General features: G+C 41.4%; 2 protein-coding genes across 3 annotated transcripts; one reads left to right on the top strand and one right to left on the bottom strand.

The window, feature by feature from the left end:
* Window positions 1–2,791: 2,791 nt before the first annotated feature.
* Window positions 2,792–6,618, top strand: LOC117759341. The gene is made up of 3 exons (XM_034581409.1): window positions 2,792–3,050; window positions 3,652–3,791; window positions 3,929–6,618. Exons 1-3 carry the CDS (start codon window positions 3,045–3,047, stop codon window positions 6,612–6,614), a joined length of 2,832 nt encoding a protein of 943 aa, XP_034437300.1. The 5' UTR covers window positions 2,792–3,044; the 3' UTR covers window positions 6,615–6,618.
* A 2,600-nt stretch (window positions 6,619–9,218) lies between these two features.
* si:ch1073-291c23.2 (uncharacterized protein LOC799862 homolog) lies at window positions 9,219–13,845 on the bottom strand. Of its 2 annotated transcripts, XM_034575494.1 has the most exons (7): window positions 13,707–13,844; window positions 12,376–12,518; window positions 12,080–12,196; window positions 11,519–11,575; window positions 11,059–11,220; window positions 10,668–10,781; window positions 9,219–9,659 (listed from the first exon to the last, which is right to left on the bottom strand). In XM_034575494.1, the coding sequence occupies exons 2-7, from the start codon at window positions 12,496–12,498 to the stop codon at window positions 9,612–9,614; spliced, it is 621 nt and encodes a 206-aa protein (XP_034431385.1). In that variant the 5' UTR covers window positions 12,499–12,518; window positions 13,707–13,844; the 3' UTR covers window positions 9,219–9,611. The 2 variants fall into 2 exon arrangements, with proteins under 2 accessions (XP_034431385.1, XP_034431392.1); XM_034575501.1 differs by lacking the exon at window positions 10,668–10,781 and having other exon boundaries at window positions 13,707–13,845.
* Window positions 13,846–17,001: the final 3,156 nt, after the last annotated feature.

Genomic DNA, 17,001 nt, shown 5'->3' with positions numbered 1-17,001 from the left:
CACTTTTTCTGCCTGTTTTGGACCTGATAACTTTATTGTTATTTCAACTACCTCAGCAACAATGTCTGGTTTAAAATGCTGTGTTCTCATGCTTTTTAAAAAATGTTGTTTCACACGACCAGCATTTAAAAAAATGTATATTGTATTTGCATTAATACAATCCCTTAATTTGATTTCGTAAAGTGTGTGGGTGTGCATGTGTGCATGTGTGTGTGCTTGTGCGCATGCCAAGGGAGACCCTCTTTGCTTTGCATATATAACCTGTTCAGATATAACCTGTTTTCTTTCAATATGAATATTATTTTGTGAATTTGTGAATCACAAGTCATATATTGTATTTGTCTTTTGTTTTTATGGCTCCATAGTGGTGACAGCAATAGCTGCGGGTATGATGCTGACCGTGAACGCGATATCTCAGGGAAGCCTGTAGGGAATTTCTTCAAATTTGGCACAAACGTTGACTTGGACTCGAGCATTAATTGGAATTTGGTTGTCAAAAGTCAAGATCACTGTGACCTCACCTCCTTCCCATTCTTGTCAACACAATCAGGAATGCCTGGGGGAATTTTACCTCGCACTTAACGTCAAAACCTTTTTGACCATAACTCAAGCATTCATACCCTAAAATACACTTCATACCTTTGATGAAATTCTTTAGTCACAATTATAGGCATCAGGCAACTTGACCGGTTGACGGAGGTATATCTACATTTATATATATTGATATAAATCTCCCTCCTATCCCACATGGGGGTGTCATGTTTTCCTCAAGCTCGGGTACTCTACCAGAGGCCTGGGAGTTTGAGGGTTCTGTGCAGTATCTTAGCTGTTCCTGCACTCTTCTGGGCAGAGGCTTCAGATGTTGTACCTGGGATCTGCTAGAGCCACTCACCCAGTTTGGGGGTCACAGCTGTGATGACCCCCCCCCCCTGCTCCTATTCTGTTTGGCTTGGTTATGCTCTTTCCTTTTCAGGAAGTGGCAGCAGAGGGGAGGGTTCCCTCTAATTCTCCCACTACCACAGGGATCACAATGCATTTCACCTTCCACATCTGTTACAGCTGTTCTTCCAGCCCTTCTACTTCTCCATCTTCTCATGCTCCTTTTTCCTGATGTCACTGTCTGCTGGGATGGCCACATCTATCCCTACTGCCATCTTCTGTTCTTTGTCCACCACCACTATTTTCCGGTTGGTTAGCCAGCAAGTGGCCCAGGTGACGTCTGGGCCGGTATGACTCTACTATTTACTACTATTACTACTACTCTACTACTATCCGGTATGACAACTTAAGGAGGCAAGAGTGAACCCTCTCCTCAAGAAAAAACCACCCTCAACCCGTCTGAAATAAACTGCCCTCCTTGCTGTCAGCAACTTCTCACTGCTAGATTTGCCTCTCTCTCCTCTGTGGTCACCCTTCTCGACCTTTCTGCTGGGTTTGACACGGTGTATCACCAGATCCTTCAGATTTCCTCCCTTCACGATCTGGGTTGGTCTTTCTGCTAGTGCCATCTGACCTTTGCAGCTCGACTGGTCTTCAACCTACCTAAGTTCTCTCACACTCATAGACTGTATATAAAGAGCTCAAACTACACCGCTCCTCTGCTCCCTTCACTGCTTACCAGTGGCTGCCCGCATCCGCTTCAAGACACTAGTTCTTGCGTACCGTGTTGCGAACGGATCGGGCTGTATATATATGTATATATATATACACAGTTGGATGGCCTAGAGCAACCGACTTCAAAATCAAAACGTGTTTTTGGTCATAACACAAGAAACTAAATGCATACATTTTCAGACAAATATTTTAATATAATAAAATAAAGTTTTAACAAAGTGCAATGATTTGTCTGTATGTAATGCCTGTGTCTTTTCTCCTTTTCTTCTGGAGTGCTGAAAATAAGCTTGCACTCTGCACAATGACACCACAGAGAATCAATCAGTAAAAAGGGGATATGGCTGCAAGGTGATAATTCTAGTTTTTCAATTTATTTGACATTTGTTTAATTCCGACACCTTGTGCACACAACACACTACTTGGCACCAAAAGTTGGAAAGTTCACATTGTGATCTGATTAGTCCCACAGGACTAATTTTAAATGGGTGACTGTGGAATGGTGTGTGGCAGTAGTATTTCCATTGCACAGTTGCCAGGGAAAATAATGTAGGCCTACTACTGCCCTGTGGACAGCCAGAGGGGTGGCAGAAACTTTAGAGTGCAGTGGAGATAAAAAAGCGTGACAAGCACATGGTGTGCAGGGTGGAGAGATGGCTTAGTATGGAGTTGTCAACAAAGCGTCAGCTGAGGGTTGGGCGGCTCAGCTACGTCCCTGTGTAGAATTAAAACAGATAGAAGAGTACAGATTTTCTTCTTTAGTGTCTGGACAGTGGCTTTTTTCTGTAACTGTAAGAATGCAGTGGAAAACTGGGTTGACATGCTGCACTGTCAACCATGGTTATACAGTAATTTAACCTTTAACTCTACAATTCTGAATTACTGCACTTGTTTTCTTCCTCAAATGTCTTAACGCATAAGCGCCATCTTTGTCTTTCTATTTTCTAATTGTACATGACCTTGACCTTTGACCTTCCTGCAAGAGAAATACAAAGTAAAACACGCTCGCTGAGAGAATTCAGTTGTCATTCTAAGTTTAAATAATGCTGTGGTTGCAAATAAAAAATCGGACTTCTACTCTTCCATCTTCTCATGATGTGAACAGCTATAGTGGATCTGTTTGCCATAGTTCTGTGGCCTCTCACTGGTGCTTTGTGGGCCGGTCTCAGCGCCCCTCCATAACAGGTCATGGAATCTCTGACGTTAGATGCCAGCCCTCCTAATATGCACCTGTCCCTTTGCGTCACGCCATGCTCCCAATATGAAAAGCGTGTGATTGTTTTCCGAATGAGACAGTGTGCGTAGATAGTGGACTGGGACTATATATCCTCCATGGAGGTTCTGTTCCCATTTCAGCTGCAAACAGACTCACAGGGAACTTCAGATTGCACACCACGGGATACTGCTTTTTTTTGCTTCTCTTCCAATATAACATGGAGGTAAGAGGATATTTCTTCACGATTTACATGTTTAGGCTATGAAGATAGTACCGATTATTATGACTCGGCTTTCAGTGATATGTAAAATAGGCAAGTGCTCGTACTTTTTTGTCCTTATTTTTCTAGTAGCTGACTTAAAACATATATTGACAACTATGTATTTTGAAAGTATACATTTAATCTAATCGAAGTGCTTAATATACATAAAAAAGGAATGCTTTAAACTGGAGCATAAGAGCTTACGTTATGTGCATTTGGTTTTTGCTCAAATCTAATGTTATTTGTCCCATATTCACAAATCACATAGAGCTTAACAATTTGTATAAGATGCATCGTCTGTCCTTAATCCTCGACAAGGGTAAAAACTATCAAAAAACCTTTTAACGGGAATAATATGCAGAAACCTCAGGGAGTGAGGGATCCCTCTCCCAGTGCAATAGATGATGCGTGTAACAGAGCAACAAGATAACAATATTTAAAGCATTCACGAGACAAATAGAAAAGTATATCAATGTTTAAGCTTTTATGCAAAAAGTGCTCTGTGCCATTCTTCAATCTTCTTACCTGAGCAGAACTTCTGACTGAGCTGTGTTCTCTCCAGGCATCACCTTGTGCCCAGATAGTTACTAGCCACACAGCATCTCTGTTGATGAGCCTGAACCTCCAAAGACAGCGAGCTCAGTTCTGTGACTGTGTGGTCAGACAGAGGCAGAGTCCAGGTCAACTGTATCCTGCACACAGGTGAGCAACATGTTAACAACCAAACATATCCACATGTACAGTAAATATTAGGAAATATTGTTTAGATTGGGAGTTGTATGTCTCACTTAATAATGTTTTTGCGGCATCACAATTGTAGTTGCTCTTTGCTCCTGCAGGTGTGTCCTGGCAGCTTCTAGTCCAGTGCTTTCATCTATCTTGTCCTCCTCTGGTGCCCTGGTGGAACTGCAGGCACCTTGTCTGACTGGTTCTGTGCTGGCTCTTCTTTTGGACTACATTTATACTGGGAATTTGCCATTCTCACGAATCCAGCAGTACTACTACAGCTTGCTCACTAGCGCTTGCTACCTGCAGATGGATGAACTGCAAGAGGCTTTAAGGGCATGGCAGAAGACTAAGGCGAGTGGTGCAGACAAAACAAATGTTTCCACTGGAAATGAGAGTGAGCTGTGTAGAAACGTTATCTGTACAGCTACAACAAACTCCTGTAGTAAGCATCTACCTTCAACATGCAGCGTGGATGCATTACCAAGACAGGAGGAAACAGGAGGGCCGCTGGAGAGAGTGGATCATCCATATTCATGTGATGAAGTGCAAATGCATTCAACGAGTTTGGATTCCTGTATTAAAAGCACAAAAACAGATATAAGTGGTATAAATGGTACAAACGGCTGTAGTAGCAGCTGTATTTTAAGTAACTGCAGTAGTATATCAGAGGACTACTCTGATGGTGTCAACACTGGAAAGTGCACACCACTAACTTATCTGACACCTCAAGATTTCATTCAAAATATCCCTGACTCCGCTGAAGAGCATATAGTGTCCGAAGTGGACAAAGAGGTGCAGAAGGATCAGTTTCATTCAGCTGGCACAGAGACCTGGCAGACGAGCACAGAAGAGGAGCTGGAGAGGAAAGTGGAGGACAAGAGGAAGTTATCATCACCCTCTTCTTCATCGCCACATCCGTACTGTGAGGCAGTGCCTGTCATACGCCACAGCAGTACAGCAGATATGCACCAGCTGGCAGAGGTGCCTCCGTACCATTCAATATCCAAGGCCTCAGTCGATTCCAGCAGAGCTGCCGCCACACGATTAGCAAGCAAAGACATTGATGACATTGCTGAGGGTGTTACTACTAAGCACAAAAATCACCATGGGGAACAGGATCAGGATGACAGAATCTGTGAGTACGTGACTGGAACACAGAGTTTGGATTACAAGAATAGCTCAGATCACTGCACAGAACAGGATATATGTTACAGATCTAGTAGAGATCAATCCGACACGTTAGAACAACAATACAGCAGCAATGGAGATTATTTTATGAAACAAAATGATGAACATGTGGACAATGGATTATCCCACAATACGGATCATAATAACCACCACGCTCACTGTGATTCCTTTCAGAGTAAAGATCACACAAAATATCTTGGAGATGATTCAGTGCCACAGAATAAGATTTGCGGCAAATTCATCAGGGGATTGAAGCATAAAGCTGAGCTCAGTTTCGATGATTTACCCTCCAAACATCAACAACTGGACTGGTCTGACGGTCCCAACGTCTCAACGTCAGCTGCAGCAGAGGAGACGCTCTCCCAAGACCTGAGAGACGCAGCTCCACTTCCTGAGGAGATGTCGGACACAGGAAGTGGCTCTCAGGGGGACGCCAATGACAAACAAAGTTATTCCAGCAGGGGTCCGGCTAAAATGGATAGACAGGAGCCCCATTGTAACCTCTATGAATCAAGGAAAGATTGGTTCCCAACACTGCACAGAGCCCAGACAAGCACATACGATACTGTCTCTGCCCAGCAGGAAAACGAGTCTGTCAGAGAGAGAAGAGCTACTGCTGCTTTGGATAATGTCACTGGTCGTCTGTTTGACTTTGAACGCCGCACATCACTGGAACTCTCAGAAATCACAGAGCCACGCTTAACTTTTACAAAGCCAGGGGACAGCAACATGTCTGATCTCATGTGTAGTGTGGTAGGACAGTCATACCACGGACATCTTCATTACCACTGCCTACGCCACGAGGACACACGCTTATTGTACAGAGACTCTGATCACAAACCCTCTCACCCTGATTATTCAAACCAGTCCAGTGATGAAGAGGAGGAGGAGGCCAACACAGGTCGCAGGTCTCTGAGGCCGCACTTTGCTACAGAAACCACAGACCAGGTTCTACTGCTTGACATTAGTGCGAAACCTGCGGAGTTGCTTGTGGCTTACAAACACAAATCAGACGACATCGCTTTCTGCAAAAATGACATATTTGGGAGTGGGGTCAGAGAGCAACAGGATGAAGCTACATCTGTAGCAGGTGTTGAAAAGAAAAAAAGTAGGACTGCAGCAAGACTTGGGGCTAAGAGTTTTGATGAGTGCAAGAATGAATCTTGGGTCGGAAAGACAAATTTAGAAAGACCCGGTGATGGCGCCATTCAAAAAGCTGTCTCCAACCCTGAGGAGGGTAAAAGCCAGAGCGGCATTTTGGCAGCATGTTCATCTTCTTGTATACCAGACTGTGTACAAGCCTCCATATCATCTACCTTGTCTGTGTGCATACCAGCTACTCTCTCGGCCAGCATGCCAAGAAATATATCAGCCCATCTGTCAACACCACTCCACCAACCTTTCCAGTGTTCTCTGTGCGACCGCTCCTTCAGCCAGCGAGGCTCTCTGAATAGACATGTGCGGAGCCACCTTGGCGTACGGCCCTTTCCCTGCCCATGCTGCCCTATGACCTTTTCTCGCCAGTACCGAGTCACAGAGCACATGCGTGTTCACCAGCGGTTCACCCATGGGAATGACTTTCACAAGACCTCTGCTTCTTCGATTTGAGGGACAGTGTTCATTCAAATGTTTTGCTCTGTTTGCATTTAAGTTCAGGACAATTATACTTTTATTCCACATTTCACAAATACACAGAGAATTGGGGCATTTTGGTTCTGAGATTCAATTGAGAATTCGTGGGTGTCTATGCCCTCTAGAGGCCAATAGTCCAAGTAACGACAATAAACAACTAGAAAATTCCTCGTGCCGAGAAATTTCGAATGGGTGCCATGCTTGCTGCCGGATCCACACAGACCCTAACCCTTTTTTTTGGGAAGAGAGAGAGAGACACAGACTGGCTGCTTCAGGAGAGAGAGAGAGAGAGAGAGTAAATATAAAGATTCCTTTCTCCCACTGACCCACATTCACCCTTTGGCCCCGCCCCCTGCCCTCTCCCCCTGCGTGTGTGTAACTTCACTAATTACTGCACCTGTGACAGAGAGCGAGTGACAGTTTTGACCTTGGGAGTACATCACGAACAAAATGCTCTAATTAAAAATCTATAACTCCTATCTGTGAGATGAAAACACCGTGAGAATCACAAGACTTTGATGAACAAATAGATATCTATATTATTTGTTAGAGTTAAAAAATGAGGCCGTGCGAGCAATTTAGAAACGTAGTGGTTATTCCAAAAATGTCATCCGAAAATTAACATGGGACCCAATGGGGAGGAGATATTTCTACACTCTAGCGCTCTCCGCAAACAAATGCTTGTTACTCAAAAACTATAAGTCATATCGGTAAAATGAAAACATTTTGAGAATCACAAGACTTTAACCAATAACCAGATATATTTTTTATTGGTGAGAGCTACGAAATGGAGCCGTGGGAGCGATTTACGTTTTATTTTTCGGTTTTGCTCTTTCCGGAAATTTCCGTCAAAATTAACATGGGACCCAAGGGGAATCTGTTTCGGAAATAATTCCTCGATTTCTCGCAGCGGGTATAAGCACAGGTCCGAGAGATTTGAGAGTTACATGTCTGCGAAGGAAACTTCTTGAACTGCTCTTTGATCTAAAAATCATGTCTGAGAGCCTCCGTTTGTGGATTTGAGAGCAGTTTTAGTGAAGAAAAAAGGGCCTGAAAACAGTGATTTTCAGCAACTCGCTCTTTAGGGCGAGAGACCTTGAGTCCCATTGTACGTTTTCGGCCACGTTATCGCGATTTTTATGCGAACTGTTGGACGAAATTCTTATAAAAGTCATAGCACACCATTCGACGTAATTCCGCATGTTTATTTGTAGGTCTCGTGATTGTGCGACAAAATTTGTGGGAGGAGAAGCGCGCCGAAAATTTACGGAAGCGGAACTAAGAATAATATACGCCAGCGAATAACAATATGTAATGCATTGCATTACTTCGCGCCATGCAATGCATTGCGCCTAGTGGTGCCACCACTAGGCACCCATAATAAACACAGTGAACAATAAATGATTGAAAGCAGCTATTATCAGTATTTCTGTGTTACCAATGGAACACATGACTACTTACGTTCAGCAAATGGCCAGAGGATCGGACTCCAAATGAATGTTTCTGTGTGTGCTTGATACATAAATAAGCAACTGTTTGCTTGTTGATTGTTCTCATATGCATTAAGCAAAGTATTACTGTAGTCTGCAGCAGAAGTGGTATAAATAAAATAATAATGCTTAAAATATACTTACATAACTTCCCACATATCAGAACTAAAGCAAAGAAAATGTCATACTGACCAGTGATGTGAATAAGTAATAAACCTTGTAGAAACTGGCACCAAGTGTTGAGACAGCATGTCAAACCTTTGTGAATACACAGTCCACTACACAAATAAAAGATGATAACGGTATTATATAGTATGAACTGAATTACTTTCTCCTTTATTGCTCTTGAGTTTACACGGTAAATATTGAATTGTTACAGGGATCTTGTAAAACAGTTGGTTTTCATACAAATTTTGTAGATTGTCAGGCAAGTGCTGTTCATAGTAAATGATTTAACAGTATTTTCATTGTTTTATAAATGCATTTCATTGTCTTTTTTGTTTATGAACAATTAAACCTTGTATGTGTTTGTATTTACAAACACATTATTTAATTTGTGTTAATCAAAAGTGAAAATGTGAAGTTGACAGCGTTAAATAAAGAAAAGTCCACATGTGGAGAGAGAGAGAGAGAGAGAGAGAGAGAGAGAGAGAGAGAGAGAGAGAGAGAGAGAGAGAGAGGGACTGACTACACGCCAGCAGAAATTGCTGGATTTATGTTTGTATTTAAGTTTCGTTTGCACCTAGTCTCTGAATAAAATGCTGAAAAGCAACTTGTTCGTCTCTGGCTGTGTGTGGGAGACACAGTGTAGCCCAACGTGGGGCGTCACTGTGGCAAATGACCATGCGACCTGGGTCTCACCACAACAGCCAGAGACGAACCACTCGCTTTTCAGCATTCTTTTATTAAATAAGGTGAAAACATAAACTCACAAAATGCTAAACTTAAGTCAGCCTCACACAAAATCAAAATGTCACCTTTGCAAACGCACAGGAGGGACACACATGATATGTCATGATATGAATACCACTCACTCCCTGTTCTCTTTTGGTATGTCTCGCGTTCTATCTTCTATGAAGAGAGGACAGTGTGTTAAGGTGTCACAGTGTTTGAGTTTATTGGAGTTGCTGTTTAAAGAAGAGTAAAAATAGTAAAAAAAAAAACACATAAAAGTGTCATGGGCAGCCGGAGGTTTCAGTTTCACCCGGATTGTCGTCCTGTGGCGTAGCTGTGTAAACATAACACGGAAGTAAAGCAACGACACCTGCTGGCTGCAGAGTAAGCAGCAGGTCCTTGCTGATGATAAAGTAAAGTAATAAATCACAGAAACACCACACGGCAACACGTATCAGACATACATACAATCTGTATTGCCTTGTATATAAAGCTAGTTAGTACTGGTTAATATTTAGGGCTCAAGGATCATGTTGCTTCATAGTTCTCTTCTCACGTTGTCCCACTTAAGACGTTTATGTTGCGGCCTTCATTCTGCTGGAGTTTCAGTTGGTGCAGCCGTCATCATGACAACAGCCTGAAGAGATGAAAAAGTAAAGTAAAGGTTCTGATCAGACCTGGTGTTTACGTCCGTCCTGAGAGATCCGATCCCAAATGGTCAGTGTTCAGTTGAATGTGTCTCCTGATCTCACTTACCCGCTCTATATGTTAAAACAAATGTCAATTGTGTTTGCGAGGACCAAATTATGTTGTTTTTACCTAGTCTGAGTTTACAGATGTGTATTTGTTTTTGTGTGTCTGTGAGTCGGCAGAGGGGCTGAGATAATCGAAGAGCTGTGTGCAGCTCTGCTATGAAATATTAATTTTACCCATTTGAAAAAAGTGTCAAACCTAATGTGGTGGTCAGTGGTGACATTGAGAAATGTAAAAATATCTTCGGTGTATTGTGAAATGGGTCAGAGACGTTAGCTGAGTACGCGGTGGACCAGGACGCATTTTCGTTCACACAGCGAAAAACAACGTGGCCACGTGTCACAGACCACCTGCTGATGTGATCTGAGTGATAAGATCTCAGGACACATTAGGGTGTGTTCACGCCTGCACTTAGCTTTGGCCACTAGTGATCGGATCACTCAGGAGGGATGTTGGCACAAACTACTGTATAAACAAGGTCTAATGCTTGACTGAAGTCCTCATTGGTCATGCTGCATCTTATGCTTAGTAAATATTGCGAGACTGTTCGCTTAGCGATTGGGACATTCAGGCCGGCCGTGGCTTAGGGGGTAGAGCGGTCGTCCTCGAACCAGAAGATCATGGATTCAGAGTCTTCCCCATCTGCATGCCGAAGTGTCCTTGGGGCAAGATACTGAACCCCGAATTGCCCCTCATGGAAAAAGTGCTGCCCAGAGATGCACTGTATGAATGTGTGTGTGAATGGCTGAATGGGAATAACCTGTACTGTGAAGCGCTTTGAGTGGTCATCAAGACTAGAAAAGTGCTGTATAAATACAGACCATTTACATTCAAAGTTCTCAGCACTGTCTGTAATAATGTGTGTGGAAGTGGGGGTTTCATGCTGATTTACCTGACTCTTTGTGGAACGCAGGGCAGCTCCAGCCAGAGTTGACATTACAATTAAAATAATTGCACCAGCAGAACTGTAGAATACAAAGATCCCCTCCAAGCTCTTTCCCATGTCCTAAACAAAAACACACATATCTCAGACATAATGTATGACACGTAGTATCACCCATACCTTGACTGTTGATACCATGATAAACATTGAAAAAGATCATTCATTATATTCTTAACTAATCAGTAAATTAACTTTTCATTTTATATTAAACCAAGAGAAACCAACCGTATGATGTTTGTATACATTTTTCAGTACCATATAACAAAGCCTTAACAGAGAAATCTAAAAGGTTGATTTGTAACAAATAACAACAACAAATAACCATAAAATAAAAAATCACCTCATAATGTTCTGTCCATAATCCTTCTTCTGTTTCTGTGATGTTATAATTGTAAGCATAATGCCTGTAGTAGTGGCTGTGTACTAAATCGGGCAGGATGTGCAAGTCAGTCCACAATGTCGCCAGTATCGACACAATACTCAGAGCCAGAGATATGGTGACCTACATGCAGACACCAGCAGAGACAGACAGACAAACACTTAGAAATGTTGGTAATAGTTCACACAGTATGCAGACAACATGGAGAGCCCTGCAGACAAATCGGTGAATGAAATGATCTGTCATTGGTCAATGAATAAGAGCTGAAAATTACATTTCTGATCGGTTTAGTAGGAAAAGCCATGTCCGAAAGAGAAGGCTGATTTGAAACAATAATATATTTTAATCAACTGTTTTATCTGCAAGGCTCATGGTCCTAAAGTTGCCAGTAATGCTTTATAAATATAAAAACAGATCTTACTGTTTTCTTGGTTGGATTGTGCTCTGTCAGAATATACATAATCCCACACATGATGAACTGTGAAAGGAGGAGTAAAGATGTTTTATTATATTGCTTATATACAGTATAGATATTTCCTAAAGCTGATACTTAACTACTAACTATATTTTTGGTATAATTGTTATTCAGTAGTTTATAAATTGGCTATTTAGAAAAAAGAATCTGACACTATGGTCCAATTGTTATCAATAGCACAGCTGGAGCTGGAAGCGGCGTACACCCTGGCCAATATACAGAGACAAACAACCATTAACTCTCACATTCACACCTACAGTCATTAGAGTCTCCAATGAACCTAACCCCAATCTGCATGTATCTGTACTGTGGGAGGAAGAACCTGGAGTAGCCCCAGAAAACCACTGAGATGTGCAAAGAACATGCAAACTCCACACAGAAACCAGGATTCAAACCGGCAAACTTCTTGTTGTGAAGAATGTTCGATGATAAACAATGCGAACCACTGTTCCATCACCTCTCACTCTGTGATCTAATGACCAATAATCCTCTTGTTGTAATACCAACCAGAATCCCCTGAATAATGACAGCTGGGTTGATTTTCCACATAGGCTCATCAGGGAGGTCGTCTAACATTGCAATTGAAATGATAAAGAAAGACGAGCCCAAGACCAACACAACGACCTGAAAGAAAATCAAAAACAGAGTCGAACATGACCTCTTCATTTCTTTTTTATTTACGCTTTTATTTATTTTCTCTGACAGCAGAATCATTATTTGTTACTTTTCTGCTTCTATTTGTGTGTGTGTGTGTGTGTGTGTGTGTGTGTGTGTGTGTGTGTGTGTGTGTGTGTGTGTCTCACGCCAATAGTCTTGGGTTGTCCTTTCATGAAGCGGTGTAAAGGTTTGCTGCCCCCCACTGTGGTGCCTTGAAGACTTGCATCATTCCCGCCTGGTCCTCTCACAGTGTACAGCTCGGCAGACATTTTAAGGATTGAATTGATTGCTGTAGCAGAAAAATAAAATAAAAACACACTAAACACAGAATTTCTATATTTTGTTTCAGTTCACAATATTTCATCCTATATGACACGAGTTTGAGGCTCTTTTCGGGTTTCAGAAAATAACAAATTCACATTTTTTTAATTTTTCAATTCTGCAAAACCCGCTCTGGATCTTAACTCAATCTGGACATATTTCATTGAGGCCGGTTTTATTCCGATATTTATTTGTCTTCAATAGCCTTTTTACTTTAAAATTTGTTTTTATGTCTTCCTGCTTTAAAAAACAATATAAGGACCAAAATCAAATAGAAGCAGTAGTGTGTGATTATGATGTGTATTTACAGTCACTTGCTTTTATTAGCTTTGTCTGTTTTATTTACTTATGCAGTGAGCAGCCCTAAGACTAAATTATATTATTATTATTATTATTATTATTATTATTATTATTAGTAGTAGTAGTGACAGCAGTAGTAGTAGTAGTAGTAGTAATAGTAGTAACATGGGCCTTATGACTTACTTATGTTGTGTGACACGTTGCACAATACAATTCCAACACATTCTCACGAGTGATTCTACAGCTCACATGAACCTCCGGAAACAGATCAACCGTAAAGACTAATTTTACTTCTTTAGCAGGAGGTGTTAACATGTGACAGTCCAGTAGAGCAGCGCGTATTACTTTATGGACTAAACACCCACTTACATACGGTTAAAATTGACGACAAAATAAATGGACTTATTGTGAAAACCCACGGAGTTATTAAGGTTGGTCAGAAAAGAGGTTTAATGGAGGTTTATCTGTTTCCATCGCAACAACAAACCCTCATGTCCATGTCAAGATAAACTCATTATCAACATGTGCTGAGAAACGCGTTTGTCCTGAAGGTGAAATCTGTTTTTTTCAGAAGTTGAAGTGTTGTTATGAGCTGGACTCAGAGTCCTCACTTGACATCACACAACACTGTCAGCGCGCAGTCCCAAACCAAGCAGTGATACGAGGACATGCCAAACCCGCCCAGCTTCAAATGGGCTTCTGTAGTTTCTCGTCCTGATAACCAAGGAAAACGTTGTTTTTCCGTCTGTTCTAAAATCACAGTTCAATGACAGATTATGTGATGATGCTAAGTGTGTAGTTGATTCGGAGTCACACCACAAACAAAGAGGTTTTTAAAACAAGAGAGGAGTCAGACCTGGTGCAGCTGTGAGCTCCGAGCTATGCTTCCCTGGGACGGTGCGTTCTCGTGCTCCTCGGAAACAGACTATTTCCCGAGTTGTGATTTGTTTCTGCTTTTGATGCGTTCACGTGCTTTTGAAGTCGGAATGTGGATACAACCTGTTTGGAGCATTTAAGCAACGCCATGACATCTCTTTACAATACTTGCCCAACAACAAAGAAGAGAAAGAAACTTTCTGGTACTTGTAAGAGATTTGCAGACAGTTTGCAAGTGACAAAAAGTAACACAGATTATGACAATTCGCACAAAAAACTATTGCTTGGAGCTGATTGTAAAAGTATTGTTAATTAGTGATGACGTTATTAACCTGACAACTCGCGAAGCAAAACTTTTCGACGACTTTCCAATTTATTTGTCCGACTTTCAGATGGCGTTCACGTGAATTCTTTTCATTGCATCATTTTTCCGATTATTCCGATACCACTTGAACGCATAGCTCGAGTAACTGTTCACATCTGGAGCAGCGGAACACCACTGGGCTGATTTGGGATCTGTTTTGGTTTTGTCACTGCCTTGACACAGTCACTTCAAACACCAACTATTGTTATTTGTAAATTAACTTTCTGAACTCATGTTCAAAGAAACGATATGTTTTGTCGGGGTCTACTTCTCACATCAGCAGTTGTCCAGCCTGGCGGAGGGATTCACTGTTAACAGAGTGACGCCATCAACAAGCCATCTAGTCTGGAATGCACTCAATGGTCAGTTTATTAGGTACACATGCATTACACAGACTGATACAACAACCCTGCATCATGTGTATTTTGTTAAATGTGTATTCATGTAGAGTTTTCGTTGAAACAGTTTTATAGGTGGTGAATCACATTGACTGTGTCATCATGTTGGAGGATCTAGTAACTGTTGAACACCATTGCATTATCCTGAGAGGCCTTTCTGTTCTTCAGCATAACCTCATTTCAATTATTAAGCATCATATGGGGACATCCTCTAAAATGTCCTCATCAGCAAGCCTCTAGATACTCAGAAATGTAACTGCGATCAATGACTATGTACGTCCTAACAGTTATGCACAGTTGGACAATACTGTATATAAAGTCGCTGTTTACTATAGAGTCTATAGTGTGAACAGATGAAGAGTCTGTGTCACTTAATCGTAAACAGCAAACTGAGTGTCACAAATCTGAATCTTATCCAATAATCATGAATATATCCTTTTAAATGTAGTCAATATGAAGAACAATTCCATCATCACTTGACCCCATCCCTCGGACAAGTTGGGTGGAAATCCGTTTTTGCTTAATCCTGCAAATAAACAAACCAACAAACAAACATGAGTGACAGATGCAGTGTCGATGAGTTATGGCTGCCTTGCATCACAAGAAGAATTGTAATGACTGTGTGAACGTGTGCTTGTGCGTGTGTGTGAGTGTGTGTGTGTGTGTTTGTGATTGTGTGTGAGAATGTAATGTAACATTTACAACCTAAGTGATTCTTGCTTTAACAGTCTGGAACGGTCGACTCAGGGGGGGAGGAAGGATGATCTCTCTCTCTCTCTCTCTCTCTCTCTCTCTCTCTCTCTCTCTCTCTGTTTGCGTGTGGGTGGGTGAGTGTGAGGTCAAGCGGTCACACATGGGAAAAATGGAGAAGTAGAAGGAATGTGATGAAATGGTTTAAAAGAGAGAGAGGAAAAAAAAGACTAGAGTTCTTGTTTTCATTCCTTGTGTGTGAGAATGTAATGTAACATTTACAACCTAAGTGATTCTTGCTTTAACAGTCTGGAACGGTCGACTCAGGGGGGGAGGAAGGATGATCTCTCTCTCTCTCTCTCTCTCTCTCTCTCTCTCTCTCTGTTTGCGTGTGGGTGGGTGAGTGTGAGGTCAAGCGGTCACACATGGGAAAAATGGAGAAGTAGAAGGAATGTGATGAAATGGTTTAAAAGAGAGAGAGGAAAAAAAAGACTAGAGTTCTTGTTTTCATTCCTCCAACTGACACGCAGGGTTCTGTGTTTTATCATCCATGAAATATAACTGACATTTAAAACTGAACAGTGAGAAAAAAAGGAGCGTGAGAACGAGACACAGCAGGAAAGAAAAGGGGCATTTAAACATTCAGCTTCATTTAAAAACACAACTTTGTCTTTAAATATGAAACAGACGTATTTAACAAGACAACAGAGATTCCCGCCCCTCCACCGTGCTGTTCACATTCATTTCTCCCTCCAGAGCAGAAACTGATCCACTAATACAGCCAACAATCTCCCAGTGGCAGGTCTCCATACAATAATGTGGAAAGCACCATGAGGAAACTGCTCAGAGTTATATCTGCTCAGCTGAGGTTTCATGTCCAAGTTGCAATAAAACAACAAAGAAAGAAGCATTGATTTGACAAGTGTAACACAGAAGTAATCAAATTTGAGTTTATTGAAAAATGTGTCCGTAGCACAGATTTATTCCAACAACGTTGGTAACAGTAGCTCGCACTGCACCCTGCTGTAGGCTGCCTGTTTAGCGCCCCAAAGCAAAACCTTGACACAGGACAGCAGACCGGATCCACATTCATGCCAACACAGAGAGACTTGATAATTAGTCAAGACCTTTCACAAATCTTTCACAGAAAGAACGAGGTGAACATTCATCATCGGAGAGATGATTGACTCTAAAATAAGGGAGGAGCGTTGCATTAGTAAAATCCTCTTTTCTTATTTTGACTTCCACATTTCATTGATAAGATCTACTAATAGGAGATATTTATAATGTAATTATGAAAAAAAAAATCACAAAATGATCTATAAATATGGCAGAAGGATTAGCAGATTATGATTAAATTTAGAAAGTATTTCCAAACAAACATACATAACAAAGTCAAAGCCCTAAACTGAGACAATCTGTTTCATAACTGTAAATCTTATAGTTATGAATTGTGGAAGCCATATTATTGGATCTGTTCCTTTGTTTAAGTGCCGTACAAAGATTAGGGGACGAAACAGTCAATGTTACATCCATGTAAATATGCAGCTTTAACATTACAACAACATGCATCTTTTCCTCTTACATAGATTACACTGGATTCCTCTCAGTGGACTCGTGACTAGTTTTCCTTCAAGCAAAGTTGATCACAGTACAGCATCAGACATATCTATCCTATGTTCAAACGGTATAACACACTCAGAGGTCTTGTTAACTGTATTCTGGCATTTAGATTTCACATTTTTTCAACATATCACACATTAATATCAGAGCACAAATGTCCCTGTTGATTTCTAACTAGAATCTGGTGAATTGCTTTCAGA

Source organism: Hippoglossus hippoglossus, chromosome 3 (assembly GCF_009819705.1).
Source record: "Hippoglossus hippoglossus isolate fHipHip1 chromosome 3, fHipHip1.pri, whole genome shotgun sequence".
Taxonomy (NCBI): domain Eukaryota; kingdom Metazoa; phylum Chordata; class Actinopteri; order Pleuronectiformes; family Pleuronectidae; genus Hippoglossus; species Hippoglossus hippoglossus.
The sequence above is the reverse complement of the archived record's forward strand: the minus strand, read 5'-3'. Positions and strand labels throughout refer to the sequence as shown.